Raw genomic sequence first — 20,865 nt, 5'->3', positions numbered from 1 at the left:
TCCATAAAACTAGATTTATGAACCCTATTAGGGTCGATATGGGATGGGCAGGTGGAGATACTCTTAATAGATGTCATATATTACACTTACCTAGTATGTGCACAGTGCACTTTTACTACTAGTAGTATATCAAGAGACAGGCAAGACCACAACGTGGTGTTCATGGTAAGGGGCCATATTGCTACAGAAAGTCCAGGCACCGGTTAGCCCGGTTTTGTGAGTTTTTTATGTGTTTACTTATGCAGTTTTGTGTATTTATTTATTCTCTGCACTATGGCTGGCCCGGTTTAGGGATCGATTGCCCCACTGTAAAAAAAAAAAAACAGGATATCGTCTAGTGTTTCCATATTGTTGACATCAGAAAAGTCGAGCCGATAGAAAACCTTAGCTTTATTATCTCTAGGAAAAGAAAGGCAAATGTCCCTGCACGACCAAAAGGAAGTAGTGACCAAGTCAACTGAGCACAAGACGTTGCTGCACCACTGCGCGCAATAGGCCTGCTTATGCGGTGAAGTTGAAGCTACTGCAGGTGGCGCCGGATCCCCTAAGAATGCCGCTGAACCTGAGCTCCTCATTGTCCGCGTCGAACACCAGCAGGTTGTCCTCCAGCTGGTGCGTGCCGATCACCACCGCCGGCCCGTCATCCGAGCCGCCACCGGCCGCCATCTCCAGGAACGCGAGGCACATCGTGCGGTCGCCCACCTGCACAAGGGAGTTGCCGCTGTACATCGTCCAGTTGCTCGAGGCCCCCGCGGCCAGCTCCAGCCGGATGATCGGCACGTCCCACCCCATCCGCTTCAGCGGCCTCAGCGACCACCCGTCGTAGCACAGCTTGAACGGCGCCACCTCCGGCACCTTCTTCACGGTCGTCCCTGGCGCGCCGATGGCCGCGTCTAACGCCTGGAGGAACGGGCCGTACACGTCGGAGCGCAAGGCCGTGTACTGTGCCACGGTGCTCAGCGTGACGCCGCCGCGGCCAGTGGCCGGGTCGAGCTCGAGCGCGCGGGGCGGCAGGGCCGCCGGGGTGTCCCCGCTGGTCCAGACCATGGTGATGGCGACGACGGGGATGTAGTAATCGCCGCTGCGCTTGGGGTTTTTGACGAGCGGCGTGCGCCCGATGATGGCTGTTAGCTCCAGGGGGAAGCCCATGAGGTAGATGGTGGTGTTGCCGAACATGGCCACCCCGGGCAGGCACAGCGCGAACCTGCTTCCGAGCCCGCGCCGCGCCGCGAGCTGCGACGGCAGGGACAGCGGCGCACGCGACAGCCCCGCGACGCCTACGGCGCCCGCCGGCAGCGACTGCAGAAGGTTCTCCGGCGCGCACGAGGCCACGGTGGAGAACGACACCGGGTGCGGAAGCAGGCTCCGCCCTTCCGTGGTGTTGGCGGACATCGGGGAGCTTGTGAGGTCCCCCGCCGCGCACCGGCCGGTGACCGGGTTGCAAGGGTGCGCAGTGCAGGCGCAGTTCGGACGCTTACGGCAGCTCGGCCTCGGCGCCGGCGCCGGCGCCGGGGTGACACCGTCACCGTTGGCGGAGGCGCACTCGCGGGAGCTGCAGGAGAACGTTGGGTGGTCGGACGTGCACGTCGACCAGACGAGCGGGCCGGCAAGGTCCACGACGAGGGGGCCGCTGTCCTGGATGGAGATGGTGTAGAGGGAGGTGGCGGAGTCCCTGGCGAGGGGAGAGACTAGCGGCTTGTACGGTGGCGCGTCGCCGGTCCTCTCCTGCGCTGCGCACCGGCGCACCGCTGCAGGTGATAGCACCAGCAGCAGCGATATGGCGAGCGGGAAGTTCACGTGGAGATGCATTGGTGAAAGCTTGAGCTGTGACAAACTGTGCTTGGGTGGGGGTTTTATAGTTAGAAAGACCTGCATCTAAAAATAAAATAAAATCTGCATCTCAATTCCGATCCTTGGATGTGCAGCATTGTAAAAGTCCAGCATTAATCTCTCCATGTTACTGTAGATCCCTTCAAGCATCTCTAGCATACCTTATATGGGTTAAATCCGCATAATAACCGCTCGCATGCGGTTTTAGCCGAAAAAATTGCCTACACTAGACCATGCAAACCCGTAAATTCTGCATTTTTTTATGCAGCATCGGCACGGCCTCTCAATCCGGATAAGAGTGGATTCTAGGGCCAAATCGTGCGAGGCGTTGGCGTGAAGGCCATTTCAGCCCCGCGCGGTCATTTCAGCGGGCGTCCCAGAGCTCCGCTGCAGATTTCAGCCGTGTTCTTTGCCCCCTCCCGATTCTAGACGGTAGAAACGGCCCCACTGCGCATGTTCCCCAACCACGAGAGGCGGTTCGTGGTCGCATCGACGGTATCCCGCCTACGATCGGTGCTGTTATGGATCCCGCTCCGAGCTCAAGGGCGCTGGCGTGGTAGCCTCCCTACCCTTCCACCGGTGTCCGCGAAGCTCCCCGCACCTACCCGAATCAAAGAGGAAGCAAGCAGTTGCCATCGGAAAATTAGATTTGGTAAACAGAAGTGTTTACTCGACAATAAGCAATAAGCAGAAGTGGGAATAAGATTGGTAGCGGGAAGTGAGAACTCTTTCTTTGCAGTCTTTCTACTCGGTATCGAAACTCGGATCTCTAGTCTGGAGAATGGCCTGTCGCGCCAAATCGCTGCGAAACGACCGCCACCGAAGTTTTGTCGATTTCCATTCTTTCGATGCATCCGCATGGCCACCGCGCCGTAGTAATTATGCTGATTAGTTTGTAGATCCTATTGAGCCCGTGCACGCTGTTTTTGATGGAGGATTTATCGTCATAAAACGGCTCCAATTTGAACGAGCTGCTCGACGATGATATCGAGAAAATAGTGGTGCTCTCACCATGAAGGAGCTCGAGGAGAGGATGAAGAAGCGGCGGTCGGGATCCAAAGTCGGTCGGGTTTGCATTTCTCGCAAGCGAGCACTCGGCCACAATATGCTCAGTGGGATTACTTCGCCGAGGTACCAACATATATGATTCAATGAGATCATCAAAACTTGCAAGAAAAAAACTCTCTATTTTAAGCGCAAGTAAAATGTCACCGTCTTGCTTGGATTTAGCGCACTCCAAAACATATTCACAATAATGAGAGTCCTCACATATGGCATTCCATCCGACTACGCCCATGAGTATCTTCGAGTTGGTGAAGATATGATCATGGAGTCCCTCTATAGGTTTTCCAAGGTTATGATCTGTGTTGCGGTCTATTTTGAAGATTTAGAGAGCCTCGTCCACAACAAACCCTGCAATACCAGACACCATAATAGCATATTTTCGAATATGTTGTTATACCATCTGGGGTTTCCGGGCCATTTTTGACCCGCAAAGAGATGTTGCATCAGTCACACATGTGGTATCCGTTCAAAGACAAAGAAAATAGTTGAGTGTGGAACTGAAAACCTGTTTTGTAGCCCGGGCTACATGTAGCCCGGTTGCTTTTTTTCTCAAAAACTTCAAAACTTTCAATTTTATTGTTTCAGAAAATTTTGAAAAAATACGTAGATGTAGAGAATGTTGAACTCTATCAATGGTAAATTTTCAGAATGAAATATATTGTATTTTGCCCTCAGTAAAAATAACAAAATCTCACAAAATGACAAAATCTAGATTATAATGTACTGTTTACTACTATTCACCAATGATGAAATCAAGATTTGTTAATTTTTCTGAGTCCAAAACACAACATATTTCATTCTGAATTTTACATATTTGTAGATTACAATATTGTCTATATCATTTTTTACGATTTTTTTTACATGTCTAAAATGAAACTTTTATAGATTCAAAAAGTGGCCTACGTGTAGCTCGGCCTACATATAACCACTCTCAGTGTGGAACCGGCTATTGCTATGGGTATTATTAGACCCCAAAATCTAATTACTGCCTGAGCTTATTTTTGTCTTAGGCGGTGCTCACTCGTCCCGAGCGTCCGATCAATATCACGTGGTGCAACAGCTTTTTAGTAGGCTAGTCTTATATCGCGCGCGGTAGTATAAGATCAGTTTCAATATATGCCAAATTGAGATGGCGAGATGGAAGATCAAGTGAATCGATTAAAGGAAATTTGTGAAACCTGAATACTATGGAACCTGATTAAACTTAATTTAGCAATAAGTTACATAGTTACCCAATCACAATTACAAAACAAAATCAAGAGAGGTAAAGTTTCCTTTAAACTATTTATCTGAAACTTGTGATTTTTAGCTAAGCTAAATATTTTCGAATTTAGGTATAATAATTGGCACGCACATACATGCGTGCATCTTTTACATGCAAAAATTTATTTCAAAGTTTTGGAGATTTGAAAATACGGATTTTAGAGGGCGCTAGGGTATTCAGGTTCCGTTGACCCTAGGTGCCATTAGTAATTATAGTGGATCGATGCGTGGATGAGCTTGAGCCGTGACATGATGTGTCCTGGTTGATTTGGACTTGAAGGGAAGATGTGTGGAGGTTATGTATATTTAGAAAGATCTACTACTACATCTCAATTTGGATTGCCTGATGTACTGCATTCTAAAAGTCAAACATCAATCTCCAGACTAAGAGCATCTATAGCTAGCTGAGTTATAGCACTTCTATGTTTGCCGACATGGCCTAATTTTAGTTTTGCACATGGCCTCCAATTTCTTAGGAACGCCCTGCCTGGCGAGCGGCGTGCACGCGATGGTGGCCGTGAGATCCACGGGGTATTACATGAGGTAGTTAATGGTGGTGTTGCTCAACACGGCCAACCTGGGCAGACACATCGCGAACCGGCTCCATCGAGGACAGCGGACCCTCGTGATTATATATCGATGTTGTAGTTGTTTAGTCAAGATTAACGCGACTGAGTCAAGTACTGTACATGTTGTCGATCCATCGATCCGTAGAGTGATTATAGATTACTAAAAGTCCAAGCCTGGGGATTGGCAATGCACCGCCAAATTCCAATGCACTTGATCGGGTCAACCGCACACAACAGAGATAAATCAATATAGTGGTTTGGATTTTAATCAAACGTCGATTTGGTGAACTTGGGTGCATGAACCCTTTTTTAATAATAAAATAAAAGATACTAAAAATACCTTATTAATAATGCGTTTAGACTGTAGTGAATGCATGCATGCAGGCGGAAATTCAATTCGGCTCCCGAATGCGTATGCTCCCTCTACGAAAAAATTATATTTTGAAATGTCGAAAAATTTGGACAAAATATTCTACATGTACATCTTCATAATATACGTGCGTTCGTCAAGTTTCACGAAAAACCAATATTTTGTGTGGTCTATATAAAAAAGAGAAGTTTATCTTATGAAAAACATTATTTTTAGCACTGAATTTTGTGTTTTTACATGTCACATGATAAGTCGATTTTTTATGAAACGACTTTGTGAGCGCGTAGCACGTGAAGATGTACGTGCGAACTTTTAGTTTCAATTTTTTAAAATTTAAAATGTATGTAAGATGCATTTCGAAATATTGAGAGCATATGGACCCATGTTCCAAAACACCGCTCCCTGCCGGTAGGTGCATTTTAATTTTGAAACTAAAATATAAAAGTATGTAACTTATGTCGTATATTAAAGAAGGTTCGGGAAAGCGGAAAAAAGCGGTCGCTTAAGCGCGATGAACCGTGAAGCGGAGGGGTACCGCATCGATTAGGGCCAAAGCGGCTAATTAAGCACTAGGCGCGATTAATCATTACGCTTTTAAAAAAATCATGATTAGGCACGCAAGAGCGTTGAAAAAGCAATCCTGAAGCGTTATGTGCGGTAACTTTTGGACCCACGGGAAATTGTCGGGACACGGTAACTTTTGGCGCGAGCGAGGGTTTTAGCGCGCCCAATCTTGTGACATCCTTTTTCCTAGTATGATTTCTGAATTCTGATCGGTGATACACCTACTATGATTTCTGAATTTATGTTGTGAACTTGTTGTGTATTGATCTGATTTCCGAATTCTGAATTCTGTGATATACCTAATATGATATGATTCCTGGATTCTGAATCGTTATGCTGGACTAAAAGTCTAAAACTGAAATATGAACAATTGATCTCTGATTGTATGATACGATGTACTGTGTACTGATCTGATTCGGTAAGCTATCTTTATTCCACTGTTCTGTTCAAATAATACTTATTCTTTGGCCTGAAATTTCTGATTTTCGCTAGTTTTTGGTCCTACTGTTGACTAAGTCAAGAATGCTTTAGCACCGCTTAAGCACGCACTAAATGCATAAGCTCTAAGCGCCTGAACCTTGATATTAAAAAATTAATATAAGGACTTGATTTGTATTTTTTTTACTTAGGTCACATACAATTGTATTTTCTCTTAAAAGTTGCACGAGTAATACCAAATTAATATGTATGTGCAAAAAATATTTCATTTTCTAAAACATTTAAATAGCATTTTTGCAATATTTTTAAAATAGGGTCCACCTATACCCTTGTGTTTTCCACGTTTGGTACCTACTTATATGGGCTTGGCCAGCTGGGCTGCAGGGTATGTCATGGCCCACCCGGCATATATGTACGTCCATCATTGTAGAAGTATACTCGTAGTGAAATCCTAAATACACTGATGTACGAGAACTCAGTGAAAACCGAGTAGAGTTATAGATAAAATCACGAGTACAATCATACTAGTTTAGAAATTAGGATTTTTCTCTCTTGAAACCTATCAACATGAGATCTAGTTTTGAAGATCTCAATGTACGGCTCAAAAGTGAAACAGTTCGTAATTTCGACGAATGGTTCTTAAGATATTTCATTTTGAGAAAGAATTTAAAGAAAAGAAAAACTGAGACAACCCACCGTCCCCTGTCATTCTCTCACCCCCTCATCACTTTGTTTCTCTTTGCGACAAGTGGCGAGCATGAAGACTACTTCCCTGGCATTTTCCTGCATCACAACGTGCCACCCGTCGCGTGCGGAGAGAGTGTCTTACCCTTCGCAAAGGTCGACATTTTTCTAGAGATTTGGGTGAACTATTGGCGGGGGTCTTGTAAGCCTATATGATTGTGGGCAACATCACAACAGTCTATATACACACTCACATCGACCGGCTGAAGAGAACCCATGATCCTAGGGTGACGCCTCCATGAAGGAAACGATGCCAAGGTGTCGTTGTCGCTCGTACGGCAGATCAAATCAAATTTACGTTTCAGCCGGAGCCAAGGTGGAGGAGGAAATACCTACAATGACCCCCGATATTTGACCACCACCCATATGGATCGCAACACCTTACATACCTTAGATGCTACCACATGCATCGCCGCATGTCGCTGCCTCTTAGAAGCATGAAACGGAACCGACGAAGCGCTTTACAAATCCGCTGGTATCTTTACCAGGGGTCCACGGAGAGGCTAGGTCGAAGGGGGTTGCAGTAGATGGCACCTCGATCATGAACATCCACATCCACCAGAGCCACCGCTCCAGATCTAGAGAGCCAACCTCACGGAACACCTAGCGGGCGATGTCCCCCCTAGATCGGAGGAAAAAAATGTCACTTTGGTTGGAGAGTTGACCTAGATCCGGTCTTTGAAAATGATTAGCACCATTCATATGATTTTTTTGCCTGGCTTAATTACCATGGTGGCGATGACTAAGCTGCACCTTTGAGTACGAGAGAAACATCGATGGCTGGCCTCACGATTGGCCACAATGGCTTAGGTGACAAGGGCGGTAAATAAGGGTGTGGCAGCTTCGACGACCTTGTTGAAGGATACGGGGAGACAACGAAGCAGGACATTGTTGGTAATGACAAAGACTAAGAAATAACAATTTCTAATTTGATGTTAAGAATCATAAAATCGTAAACACTAATATTTGTATAAGTACGAAGAGATGATAAGTCTTCATCTAGCAACTATAGATCTCGACTAAGAAATAGTCGCTCTAGGTACCAGTAAGGAAATAAGGGATACTAGCATAGGGGATACTGCTTCGTGGTAGAAACTATTAACTATGGAGGATGCATCCAAGGGAAAACTCATAGAGATGATGAAAGTATAGATCCCGTCCCAAACTATATCATCTCACATATTTCCGGGATTGGATCGGAATGATTTCTTGTTTCCATGTAATTAGCCTTCTTTGGTTGTGGTCGTAATCATGAACTATATTGATATATCTTGAAGCTAATTATTTTACTCGGAAGCATACTTTTGATTTGACTAAAATATGACCATGATGGTCGATATCTTGTCTTTTCTAAAATCCAGTCAATCTATTAATAGTCATTAACGGCAGTACAAGCAATCTCAAAAGTAATAAAAATTACAAATAGATGTTTGGGTCGCTACGCGACGATGAGACCTATGGGGTGGCACGGGAATGCGGATGTTTGGCCCCAGCAAGCCCGTTTTATGGTAAAGTAAATGGGAAAAATCATAAGTATGAGTTTTATAGATTTTGAATTATAAGAGCATGTATGTGAAAAAAGTTCATAACCTTTCTTTGAGATGGTGTGCACCACGCTATTGAAACTGGGCGAGCGCGTGATCCATTGTAGGTTGCCAGATGTCACGACCTTTTACGCAGTGCCTAAACCCCGACATGATTTATTGACACGTGGGCCCAGATACTATACCAGGGTGATCCCAGCAGAGAACCACCTACTCGCAATCACTGCAATCCGGAACCAGCCGGTCCCTGTCCCTGGTCGGGGGGCCCACCCAACCCTGGGCTCCACACCACTTTTGCGGCGGCCACCGCCCAAACCGAAAGCGTCGTTGAGGCGGAGTGGCGTCCCCGTCCGTCCGTCGCCTTCACTGCCCTTTGCCCCCTTCCCGACGGCGACGCCGTGATAGGCACGCACGCGCGCGCGGGCTGCGACGGGATATATACTTGCACACCGACCTCCAGCCGCGCGCCACCTCCAGGGCGCTCACCGGCGAGCGGCAGCAGGAGCAGGTGGTGCGGCTGCGATCTCTCGCTGCCCCGCGCGGCGGTCGGGGAAGGCGGCGATGGGGAGCGCGGAGGGCCTCGTCGAGATCCGGCCCCGCGAGCTCCAGTTCCTCTGTAAGCACCCGATCGATGCAAGCCCTTCCTCCTCCTCCTACTCCTACTCCTCGTCCCGAGTCCTGACCCCTCCGCGGCCGCGGCTGGATTGAGTGCGCCGTAGCGTGTAATCCGGTGGTGGTTTCGGTGTGAGGCGCTCGTGGTCGCTTCGCTTCGCTCATGGCGGCGTGGTCCGGTCACCGGACTCCGGTGTGCTCTCATGGCGCGGTGTGCCATTGGGAAATGGGGAAAAAACAACATTAACCAGAGCCATCGTTAACCACCCTTCCTTTAAGGCTCCCCGCACGCACGCACAAAAAAAAACAACCGCCCTTCAAGGCTCCTCCAAGGCTGCCTGCACCAGCCATCTCCGCCGCTCGCCTCCGCGCCGGCGTCGGCCTCGCTACCTCAGACTCCATGCGCGCCCTTCCATCCGACGGCGCGTCGCCTCCAGATTCGCACTAGCGGCCAATCCGATTCATGAGGTACGCGGCGCGGAGACCTGGGGCTGCGCTGCTATCCCCGCCGACTCTCTCCTGCTCGCCTCCCTCCACCGCGCCGCTCCTCCACTCCCTCCCCGCAACACCGCCCCAAGCAGGACCAGTCCCGATTCCCCGCGAGCCCCTCTCCCTCCCGAGCAGCCGCGTCCCCAGAGGCCACCACTTCCACGATGCACGCAGGGCGCTCGACGAAACCCCCAAGCGGGCCACCGCATCCGCATGGACATCAGCCATCGCGGCCTGCGCGCGCGGGGGCCGGCACCGGGACGGCCTGGCCACGTTCGCCGAGATGCTCGCCCAAACCAGCCAACTCCCACCAAACAAGTTCGTCCTCGCCGCCGTCCTCAAATGCTGCGCGGGGCTCGGTTCCGCAGAACCAGGCAGGCGAGTCCACGGCTGGATGGTGCGGAACAACGCGCGCATGGACGGGGTGCTCAGCAACGCGCTCCTCGACATGTACGCCAAGTGCGGCGACTACGGGCGGACCCGGCGGGCGTTCGCAGCGATGCCCGAGGCGGACGCCGTGTCCTGGAACATCGTGATCGGCGCGTGCCTGCAGAGCGGCGACGTCCTCGGGTCGATGCGGCTCTTCGACGCGTCGCCGGTGCGGGACGCTTCGAGCTGGAACACCATCATCAGCGGCTTGATGCGGAGCAGCTGCCCTGCCGAGGCGCTGGACCGGCTGCATCGTATGGCGCGGGCCGGGGTGGCGTTTAACCACTACACGTACTCCACCGCGCTTGCCTTGGCTGGCATGCTCTCCTTGCCGCGCCTTGGGCGGCAGCTCCATGGCCGTGTGCTGATGGCTGCGACGGAGGCCGACGCGTTTGTTCGGAGCTCTCTCATGGACATGTACTGCAAGTGCGGCGCGATGGACTCTGCTCTGGCGATCTTCGATAGATGCTCGCGTCTTACCGGTGACGTGAACTTTGCGTGGAGCACGATGGTCGCTGGGTACATCCAGAATGGCAGGGAGGAGGAAGCTCTCGAGTTCTTCCGCTTGATGCTGCGTCGAGGGGTTGCAGCGGATCGGTTCACCCTCACCAGCGCAGTTGCGGCGTGCGCAAATGCGGGGATGGTTGAACAAGGCAGGCAAGTTCACGGATGCGTCGAGAAGCTAGGGCACAGCATTGATGCGCCGTTGGCATCTGCCATCGTCGACATGTATGCCAAGTGCGGCAACCTTGACGATGCTTGCAGGATGTTCAGCAGGGCTCGCACCAAGAACGTTGCTCTCTGGACTTCGATGCTGTGCTCCTACGCGTCGCACGGGAAAAGCAGGATGGCCATACAACTCTTCAACATGATGACTGCAGAAAAAATCAAACCCAATGAGGTTACCCTCGTAGGTGTTCTATCTGCCTGTAGCCATGGCAGGTTGGTGACTGAAGGAGACCGCTTCTTTAAGCTTATGCAAGATGAGTATGGAATTGTTCCAAGCATTGAGCATTACAATTGCATGGTTGATCTTTATGGTCGAGCTGGACTGCTCGACAAAGCAAATAACTTCATCATGGAAAACAAGATTAAGCACGAAGCTATTGTTTGGAAGACACTACTATCTGCTTGTCGGGTTCACAAGGACATGGACCACGCAAAGCTTGCTTCCGGAAATTTGATTCAACTGGAACAATGTGATGCAGGATCATATGTTATGATGTCAAACATGTATGCCACTCACAGCAAATGGCTTGACACTTTGAAGCTCAGAAGTTCCATGCGGGAAAAGAGGGTCTGGAAGCAACCCGGACGATCTTGGATCCATCTGAAGAACATTGTGCATACATTTGTTGCAGGAGACATAGCGCACCCAAGATCAACTGAAATCTACGATTACTTGGAGAAGTTGATGGAGAGACTGAAGGAACTGGGGTATACAAGTAGAACTGATCTTGTTGCTCATGATGTAGAGGAGGAACAGAGGGAAACAGCTCTGAAGTTCCATAGTGAGAAGCTTGCCATCGCGTTTGGGATCATCAGCACTCCGAGTGGAACTCCACTTAGGATCTTCAAGAATCTTCGTGTTTGTGTGGACTGCCATGAAGCAATCAAGTATGTAAGCCGAGCCACAGATAGAGAGATTGTTGTGCGAGATTTGTACCGGTTTCACCATTTCAAGGATGGAAAGTGTTCTTGTGAGGATTTCTGGTGAAACCTTTACCTTAACAATTTCTGGGGACAAATTTATCTATCAAAAGTAGCTGGGATATTGCTCTACGTTGATGCGTTTGAACAACAAGATTGTTTAGGTACAATTGCTCCAGTCCGAGTGTGAAAGCATGCGAGAGGGGAAAGAGCCGCAGACAACTATTTCCATTACTGACTTGCATGGGTACATATGTTGTACATGGTGATTTACATACCAACCAGCTAGATTGGTTAGGTACAAGTGCAGTCGGTATCCACAATGACAGTGATGTTAAGGTTATCGTGCAACAGCGTGGATGCCTCAGATGCTCTAGCACCTAGTGCAGCATACCACTTTGTAAGATGACCTGTTCCATCAAATGCTTGCAGGGTAAACAAAATACAGATCCCAGCAAACCCAGCTCCAGGGTTTCCAATGGTGGTACCAAAAGCATAAAAATGTTTAGGAGTTAGTTCATTGATGAAATCTGTTTATGTTAGTGTTGTGATGCTCAAGGATGACGTGAAAGCAGCTCAAGATGGTCATGAAGCTGCAATGCAGGTGATAAAACGGCTCGCTCCGCCCCACCGCTGGAACCCTTCGACAGCCCGCGTCTGGCAGCTAGGACCCCAGCAGAGATTGCACAACACAATTTCCTCTGTTGGACAACAACAGCTGAACATAGATGTTCAGTTAACTGAACTGGCAATACAGACATCGTACCAACACAGTAACTCGCATCAATCTCATAATACTTGTTTGCTTTTATTTCTGACAATTCTAGTAGATGAGTGCTAGCATTATACATGCAAATAGAGTAGCGGGGTACGGCTAGTAGCAAATCACATTTTGCTCCTGTGAGCATGGGACGGCCTGGGCGATGATTTCTTCATGTTGCCTAAAACGGAGTGCCTGTTTTTGGCGAAGACATTGCTGGTGTCTGTGTTGGTGAGCAGTACGCGCGTGCCAGAGTAGGCGTCCTTTACTCCTTGTGACCGAGCGCCCTTGCCGGGATGCTTAGGTTATCCCCTGTGCGTGCCTGGGACAGGTCGGGGAAGGCGATGGACATGTCGATGGAGATCTTAGGTTCTGAGAGTCGGAGATGGCGGTTGCGGAGCCAATTTCGTCGATCAGGGCCACGACGGCTGGCGCCAGCAGTAGCGGCCAAGCTGGACAGGCGAACTCCCGTGATTTTTTCCCTATCCGTGAACTTGGAGGCGCTATTTGGGGTGTCAGCTAGTCCATAGTCAGTTAGCTGGTCATGTATAATTCTGCAAAAAGAATTTCTGATTCCTTTGCTGTTCTATCTCGCTTCTGTTGGGTTGGGATTTGAAGGAGCGACTGGGTTGCTGCGAGGGTTTAATCAGCCTTGAAATCAGAATGTGGTGTGACCATGTAATGCAGCGGTGTGTCTGTTAGTTTTTTTTTTTTTTTGAAATTTTCTTTCCCTGTGTTGTATTGTAATGTTAACAATTGCTTAGCTTCTGGGAATTAGTTAATTTTCCTGAAAAACATTTTCAACAGTATTACATTTTTTATTCCAGTTGAAACAGTTATCACTAGAGATTATGTTAGTTTTATTGGGACAAATTTCAGGGACTAACTGTTTTTTTTTTTTTTGAAACGGAGGCAAAAGCTTTGCCTCATCCATTAATTAAGAAGAAGGTGTCCGGTTTTTAGGAGAAAACCGGACGAAAACCTACAACAACCGGGAAAAGCCCACACCAACAACACCCACATAGACCACAAGGCGACACTAACAAGCACTCAACCCCCACACTCGAACGCCGCGCCGAAAAGACAGGCCACGACATTGAGCGGTACCCGTCAACCAACTGTGGACCGAGGATAGGCAACAGCCAAGGTGGCGAGGAAGTCGCAAACCTCTCGGGCGACGACAGCTCCAGTTGGCAACAACCCAGACTTGGCGACCCCATCACCAATAAGAACTACCTGTCTGCCGGACTCAGGCGAGGGAGAGACTGCAAAGTCAACATCAGCACACTTCTCAGGTGCCTGACACGGTGGAGAAGCCGCATCCGATAACTCGTGCGAAGCGGGCCTAACTTCCTCAACTGGGGGAGGCGTAACAACACCACCACACAACTCTAGGAGCTCAGGCATGATCTGCATAATCGGAGCCTTGATCGCCGAGCACACCGTAGCACGAGGAGAGAAACAACTATGAAGGCCCTCTCCACTTGTGCCCACTTTGCCAACATCAGGAGGAACCAAAGGATCGACGGGAGTCTGGGAGAGCCTACCCAACACAGCTTCCGCCCGCTCCAGAAAGCCCCCAATCGCTAGCATCCAGCCGTGCAAGGAAACAATAGCCTCTTGAAGAGGACGAACGGCCTCCTGAAAGGACTCAGCTGGCTTCTCCATAGCAGATTGCATATCCGTCGAGGCCAAAGAGGGAGCAGAAACAACTGACGCCCAGGACCGACGAAGAGGCACATCGGACGGGAGCGAGACCTCAACCTGAGCCCGATGCGGAGCCTTCGCTTGGCAGGGCGACGAAGCGACAAGGCCTGCCAACAAGCTAAGAGGACGCCAAGCGTTATGGCAATCACGTGCCCGATGACCATTCTCAAAGCATCGAGAGCACCTCAAGGGGTCACAGCAAACCGCAGCACGGTGACCAGGGGCTAGGCACCTGCAACATCTACCTTTGAGCCAAGCAGGAACAGGACGGCGAGCAACTGACGGGGATGGCAGAGCCGGACGACGCGGGCCACGCCGCGGCATCACTTCCTGCCATCCATCAAGCGCGCTCGCCACACACTCCACCTCCCTGCCATCAACCTTGTCAACGACAACATCATCATTGAAGAACTTGGGGGCCGGCGGCGTCCGGGGAACCAACTCCTCTTCGTTGTCCTCGTCGTCGTTGTCCGAAGCGGACACCCAAGGAGCAGGCCACGGCGCAGCAGCGACTACAGTAGCAGACCGCGGCGTCTGGGGCGCGAGCTCTTCCTCATCATCCTCGACGTCAGCTGCATCGGAGGCTCCGAACCAGGACACGACGGGGGCAGCAGGCGAAGATGCAGACGGTGCGTTGAGGGCCGCAGGTGCAGCCTGCACATGCCCGCCATGGCCCGACGGAGTCGAAGAAGACAGCAGCGTCTGGGGTGCCATGACCTCTTCTTGCTCATCGTCGACAGCAGCAGCGGAAGACCAAGACGGAGCTCCATGCGGCAGCGGCAGCGGCAACGGCTTGCCGGGCGGCGACGAGGCAGGCGCTGCAGCAAGCACGGACGCCGACGGGGCAGTTGCAGCAGCTGGCACGGACGGGAGGGGCGGCGCGCGAGAGCACAGCCTGGAGACGGCCGCGCCCGAGACAACCAGCCCGCTATTCTCCTTGCGAAACCTCCCTGCAGGAGGCAGCCGCGACGAGCGTCGAGCGGGAGCTGCACCCAGCACGGCAGCAGGAGGCGGCGAGGCCGGAGAGGCGGCCGTCGCGGCCATGGAGAGGGGAAACTCCAGGAGCAGCCGCGGGAACAGCAGGCCGAGCCCCTACATGGCAGACGGAGGGAAGGGAAGAGGGCTTCGAGGGGATTCCGGATCTGGTCGCAGAGCTTGGAGAGGATGCCGGAGGAGGGAGATCACGCGGCCGGCGGCGGCAGGTCAGCGCTCGTCTCCATGGTCGCGGCCAGGGACTAACTGTGGCCTGTGGGTATTAACGTTTTGGTAATTTGATACTTAAAGTTGTGCCATATGTTGTGCATTTGGGGAATCGAGATTTCTACATTCCTGGCTTGTTAGTTCACTGGTCTATACTTGGTCAGCTGTGTTCAGTTACATCGGATTTAGCTTTCACCGGGGATCAGTGGCGGCAAGGGACCAGGCGAGCTTATTTCCGTATTTATACCAAACAGGGTATATTGGTGATGCTGTTAGATTGTGGAAGATGATAGTTTTCTTTTCTGCACTTATGACAGCATATGATGGCTCTTTGGCTGAATGGGAATGCGATGTGTTTTATTTGTACTTTTTTATAAGAATTGTGAGTTGAGACTGTGTGTTCTGCTATCCAAAATTATATGTCGTGTGCGCAGTGGTGACCGTTTTAACCTAAATTTGAACTTCTTTTACCATTGATCTGTTGCATGTATGGTACAATGTTACTGTGTTAGTGTTTTGCTCCGGATATTAGAAAATTGGAAGTAGTTTTTTCATATGATCTTAGATCACATTTGATAATACTTATTAGCAATCTAAATGTATTTTTTTCATAATTTTTTGATTGTATATCTTATTTTCTTGTTGACAGTTGAGGTGAGGAAGCAAAGTTCATGTTCTATCCATCTTGTGAACAAGACAGATGAATATGTTGCATTCAAGGTTGGTATGCAATTTGAACTTACATTCAAGTTTATGTGTGGTATACTTGAGTGTTTTCTCATAATGTAATGGTAACATTCGGTGCACAAACATACTGGACATATATCGCCTAGCTTTTACATTTGGTCGTTGCGTAGATATACATTCATCAATGCATGTGGGTATTAATTGATACAATGAAGATATACTACTTCATATCTACTACTTATCGAGCATTTTTACCAGGTTAAAACAACTTCTCCATAAAGATACTCTCTTCAACTGAACACTGGAGTTATTCTTATGATAGCTTTTGCACTTAGTTATTGCATATATATAGTTATATACAATCATCAATGAATTTTTTTGTTGCTTGACACAATGAAGATAGATTAGTACTTCATTTCTATTACTGATTGACATTTTGACCAGGTTAAAACTACTTCTCCAAAAAGATACTGTGTTCGACCGAACATTGGAGTTATTCTTCCAAGGGCAACTTGTGTTTTTACAGGTAGTGTAGTCATCCACTGGCTGATGGTGATATACTGAATACTGATAATGGCAATTGGCCTAACTGTAATGAAATGTTCTTCTGTTAGTTTGTCCTCATTTTGTAATTGACATGAGTGGACCTCGCTAAAATCAATATTCTGCTCCCTTTCTGGTGAAAGCAGTTGATAACGTAGACACTAAAAATTACATTTATTTCTTCTCTTCACCAATCCCCTTGTCCACTCATGTGATCTATTCATGATAAGCTGAGTCCTCCTGTATTCTTCTTGTATTGATCCAGTGGGTGGAGATAAGCTTGCTTTCAGATTTCATTGGTTTGTTTTAGGTCTTTCGGCTTAAATCTTACTACCTTTTAATTATATGTTATGTTAACTTTGGTGCTAACTGTATTGCAGTTACTATGCAAGCACAAAAGACTGCCCCACCAGATCTGCAAATTAAAGACAAGTTTCTTGTGCAAACTACGGCTATTCCTGCTGGTATAACTGATGAAGGCACTATTCCCGCTTTTGTAAGTTCGCACTACACAGTAATTCATGTTCCTTTTGTGACGTTGTTTGCATCTTTCATCCCGAGTTTTAATCTGCCTGATATCCTCTTGTAGTTCTCCAAAGAAACCAGAAGATATGTTGAAGAGAATAAGCTGAGAGTTGTCCTTGTCAGTGCAACTCAGCCTGAAGCAGAGCAGCTCATCAGTGGACTGCCCAATGTTAAGGCCACCATTGAGGTTCCTGTGGCGAAAGAGACATTGAATATTGTGAATGAAGTACCTAATGTGGTGAACCAAGTCCCTTATTCCCTGAAAGCAAGCTTTCCCTCTCTAACAGAATGTCCAGCTATTTTGAGTGAAATTCCTTTCCCTGTAAATGAAATTCCTACTGTTCAGGGAGATTTCCCAGTCCCATTAAAAGAAGCTCCAGCAACTTCAGTAAAATCTGCTATCCATTTGAAAGGAAGTCCTACCGTTTCTGTTGAAACTCAATTTTCTTCAATAGAAACAAATATGAGCTTAAAAGAAACTCCTGCTGTTCTGAGAGATTTCCCAGTCCTGTTAAAAGAAGCTCCAACTACTTCAGCAGAATCTGCTATTCGTTTGAAAGGAAGTCCTACTGTTTCTGTAGAAACTCAGTTTTCTTCAACAGAAATGAATAGGACCTTAAAAAACACTCCTGACCTGAGAGATTTCCGAGTCCCCTTAAACGAAGCCCCAGCTACTTCTGCAGAATCTGCTATCCATTTGAAAGAAACTCAATATTCTTTAACAGAAATGAGAAGCGATATATTTGTCAACACAGAGAATCTTCATTCATGTCGTGTAGGTTTCTAATTCTGAATTACGTTGCATGTCCTTCTGCCCTTTCTTATCTTATTATAAATGCTATTCTTACAGGCTACTGCTTCCCTACAAAACTGTATTTTATCTTTATCTGTGTGTTCACTTTGCAGTCTGCTGGTTAACTTATTTGTTACTCGTACCAGGTTGAGGATGTTCAGAATATGAAGTCGGAGCTTATTAATCTTGAAGGCAAACTAGAAGAGGTAGAAATTCTGTAATGAATCATGTGAAACAATTCTCTGGACGGCTTCAGAATCATTTTGTTTGTTGCATTCACCTTTTCTTACAGGCTGAAAATTTGATCATGAAACTGAGGGAAGAGGCCAGAACTACCATCCAGGAACGTGATAAGTTGCGGCATGAAATGGTAAGATATTAACTTCATTATTAATATACAGTTTTCTCAGACAACCTGTTCTCCCTTGTCATACATTTTTCCCATTATTATAACACAAAGCTTCAAGGATAAATTGAAATGTTCATATCCTGTGGCAAAGGGCTGCCATCGTTAAACTTTCCAGTGATTCTTAACTGTAATCTTCACTAGTACATCTATTTCTGACATCCAATAAATTGAGATCATGCAAAATTTGTAAGTGAAAAAAAATATCTACTATTAACAATTGGCATCATTGTTTGGTATTGAATGATTATTGCTAGTAGCATCTGAACTGCAGAGAACTTGCATGGTATTTTATCAGGATCTGTCCTTGTACTTAAGTAATGTTCAGTTTCTTTTGTGCCGCATGGCTGCCATCATGACTCCAGTTATACAGATATACTCTCTTCATATTTATCTGATAATATAGGCCTTGCCTCATAGTGGACTTTTCATTTGTACCATGACAACCCCTTCCTGGACTTTTGTTCAGGATGCAAGTCTTCAATGTACTATGTCTGTTCATTTCCTGCAGACACATCACACATGTTTACAGGAACATACCATGGCCTGCTCGCTTCTATAACCATGCCAATTCACGTCTTAGCTTTTTTTTTTTTGCTGCACCCGCGCGCTAGATGAAACTTCTGTTTGTGCAGTTGATAATAGTTTCGCTGTTTCAGTGTTTTGTTTTTCTCGACCAAATCTGGAGGAGAGGCCCAGGCCCCCACCCCCACCCCCTACCGAAATACTTCATTGCAAAGATTACTGGATGCAGTGTCATCAGCCAGTTGTTACAAACTGAATGTGTTTTCGCTGTTCATGAGCCTAGCAGCTCCGAACTTTTCTCTAACGGTTTGCACGTCTTAATTATGTAGATCTTCAGAAGGAAGGGCGGTCCACGAAAACAAGCGGGCTTCCCGCCGCTGTTCGTGGCCTACATAGCGATTCTTGGGGTGTCTCTGGGTTACCTGTTGCACGTGTGAGCCTGATTCGTGTGTTGGAGAGATCGATGAAAATCCTACTTGTACTGTAGCTGAGCTTTCTAAAAGAAGCAGAGTTGAATAATGGAAGGGTAGGTACTCAGAGAGGAGTCCTTGTCTGAGATGATCGCCATCCATAGACTTCAGATGTCCTTCATTACTCGCTTCCTGCTTGAGCCAGGAATCACTGGAGTGCATAGTCATAGGCCAGCTTAATTCTTGGATTGTGTATATAGAGATTGATAATTGATAAAGATATATTCGCCGTGGAGGCTACAGATGCTACGTTGGAGATGTTCTTGTCAGCAGAGAACCAAACCGAAAACTTGATGCATCGAGCTAGTCACCTCGACAAAAAATCGTTGGGATCGATGATTAATTTGTTGCCATGGACACAAACTTGTTTACACACGTCCAATTGCCAGCCAATCGCAGTGGAATTAACGCAAAACATTTTGGCACGCAAACGACAAGCTGGTGGCAACTAAACTAACAGAAATCCGGCGAGCCGTGCCGGCCGGCAGAGTTTCTCAAAGGCTGGCAAGTGGCAAACGATGGGTCGTCGCTCGTCAGCCGTTACAAAGCTAGGATGGAAATGAAAACTTGTCGTACCCCTGCACCCACATTGCACGTAGCGCGAGGCCGATCGTGGGTTGCTACAAAAGCGGCCTCGTCACCGCGGTATCTCCTCGCCTCCACTAATCCTTCCTTGGAGCCCGATCGCCCGACGGTTCCTCTCCTCCGTAGAGGCTCCTCCCAGCTTTTCTCGCCCTCTCCACCTCCTCCGTCGTCGGCGTCCGCCAGCGCCGGGCGCCATGGGTTGCGGTGGCTCCAAAGAGGACGTGGCCACCGGCAACACCACCGCCGCCAACGGCGCCGGCCGCGGCACCAAGCTCTTCCGGAGGAAGTCCACCATGTCCGCCAGCCACCGGTCCTCCCAGGCGTCCTCGTCGTCCTCGGACGGCACCTGCGTTGCCATCAAGGACGTCGTCAAGGAGCCGGCGGCCGGTGTGCCCAAGGCCGCCGACGTCGATGTTGTGATGGACGAGAAGCCCGTTGCCGCGGTCGTCGAGGAGAAGAAAGAGGAGGAGGTGGCGGTCAAGAAGGATGTCGCCGCCCCCGGCGTTGCTGCCGCGGCGGTGACCAAGGAGGCGGCGCAGCCGTCTGCGAAGGAGGAGGATGAGCTGCCCAAGTCCACCATGGCCGACGAGGCGCCGGCAGTGGACGAGGTTAAGGTCGACGAAGCGAAGGAAGCAGCAGTGGCCGAGGAGGCCAAGGAGGGATCTCCTGCTTCCACAAATGAGGGTGGTAAGTCACGCAGTAATCTGAATTAGCATCGATCGGAAATATTCGTTACAATCTTACAGAACAGAAGAGCCGACAACCTATTTTTGTGTTTTGCTGTTGCATGTAGCCTATTTTATTTCCGTTTTGCTAATTTCAGGTTGACCAAGAATTAAGTTAGTTCCAGATCAACTCGATCACCGTTAGATTTGCATCGTGATTTATGCATACGAGAATTACATATGGATGTGTAATTACACATGCATGTGCAATTGCATATCTTTAACCTGGTTGCACGTGAATTACACATGAAACCAGGTGACCGAGAATTAAGGTAGTTCCAGATTGACCGAGAATTAGCCGCGTCCATTTTATTTTTGTAAACTTTAGTCATCTCAAACTGCACCTTTGTAAATGAATCTGGAAACATATTC

The 20,865-nt window shown here is 48.4% G+C and overlaps 3 protein-coding genes across 3 annotated transcripts; 2 read left to right on the top strand and 1 right to left on the bottom strand.

The window, feature by feature from the left end:
- Window positions 1-501: 501 nt before the first annotated feature.
- LOC124648800 (chitinase CLP-like) lies at window positions 502-1,809 on the bottom strand. The gene has a single exon (XM_047188503.1). It carries the CDS (start codon window positions 1,807-1,809, stop codon window positions 502-504), a length of 1,308 nt encoding a protein of 435 aa, XP_047044459.1.
- A 7,123-nt stretch (window positions 1,810-8,932) lies between these two features.
- LOC124707776 (vesicle-associated membrane protein-associated protein SCS2-like) lies at window positions 8,933-19,432 on the top strand. The gene is made up of 8 exons (XM_047239471.1): window positions 8,933-9,003; window positions 15,884-15,954; window positions 16,366-16,447; window positions 16,845-16,960; window positions 17,054-17,764; window positions 17,929-17,988; window positions 18,075-18,152; window positions 19,043-19,432. The coding sequence occupies exons 1-8, from the start codon at window positions 8,949-8,951 to the stop codon at window positions 19,148-19,150; spliced, it is 1,281 nt and encodes a 426-aa protein (XP_047095427.1). The 5' UTR covers window positions 8,933-8,948; the 3' UTR covers window positions 19,151-19,432.
- Window positions 19,433-19,962: 530 nt separating this feature from the next.
- On the top strand, window positions 19,963-20,552 carry LOC124708131. The gene has a single exon (XM_047239820.1). The coding sequence runs from the start codon at window positions 19,963-19,965 to the stop codon at window positions 20,479-20,481; it is 519 nt and encodes a 172-aa protein (XP_047095776.1). The 3' UTR covers window positions 20,482-20,552.
- Window positions 20,553-20,865: the final 313 nt, after the last annotated feature.

Source organism: Lolium rigidum, chromosome 4 (genome assembly GCF_022539505.1).
Source record: "Lolium rigidum isolate FL_2022 chromosome 4, APGP_CSIRO_Lrig_0.1, whole genome shotgun sequence".
NCBI classification, from domain to species: domain Eukaryota; kingdom Viridiplantae; phylum Streptophyta; class Magnoliopsida; order Poales; family Poaceae; genus Lolium; species Lolium rigidum.
The sequence above is the reverse complement of the archived record's forward strand: the minus strand, read 5'-3'. Positions and strand labels throughout refer to the sequence as shown.

Excerpts from the sequence above, each read along its gene's own strand:
- LOC124648800 (XM_047188503.1), bottom strand. The coding sequence starts at position 1,809 with ATGCATCTCCACGTGAACTTCCCGCTCGCCATATCGCTGCTGCTGGTG.
- LOC124707776 (XM_047239471.1), top strand. The coding sequence starts at position 8,949 with ATGGGGAGCGCGGAGGGCCTCGTCGAGATCCGGCCCCGCGAGCTCCAG. Across the intron at positions 16,448-16,844 it reads GGCAACTTGTGTTTTTACAG|TTACTATGCAAGCACAAAAG; the intron begins GTAGTGTAGTCA and ends ACTGTATTGCAG. Across the intron at positions 17,989-18,074 it reads TTGAAGGCAAACTAGAAGAG|GCTGAAAATTTGATCATGAA; the intron begins GTAGAAATTCTG and ends CTTTTCTTACAG.
- LOC124708131 (XM_047239820.1), top strand. The coding sequence starts at position 19,963 with ATGGGTTGCGGTGGCTCCAAAGAGGACGTGGCCACCGGCAACACCACC.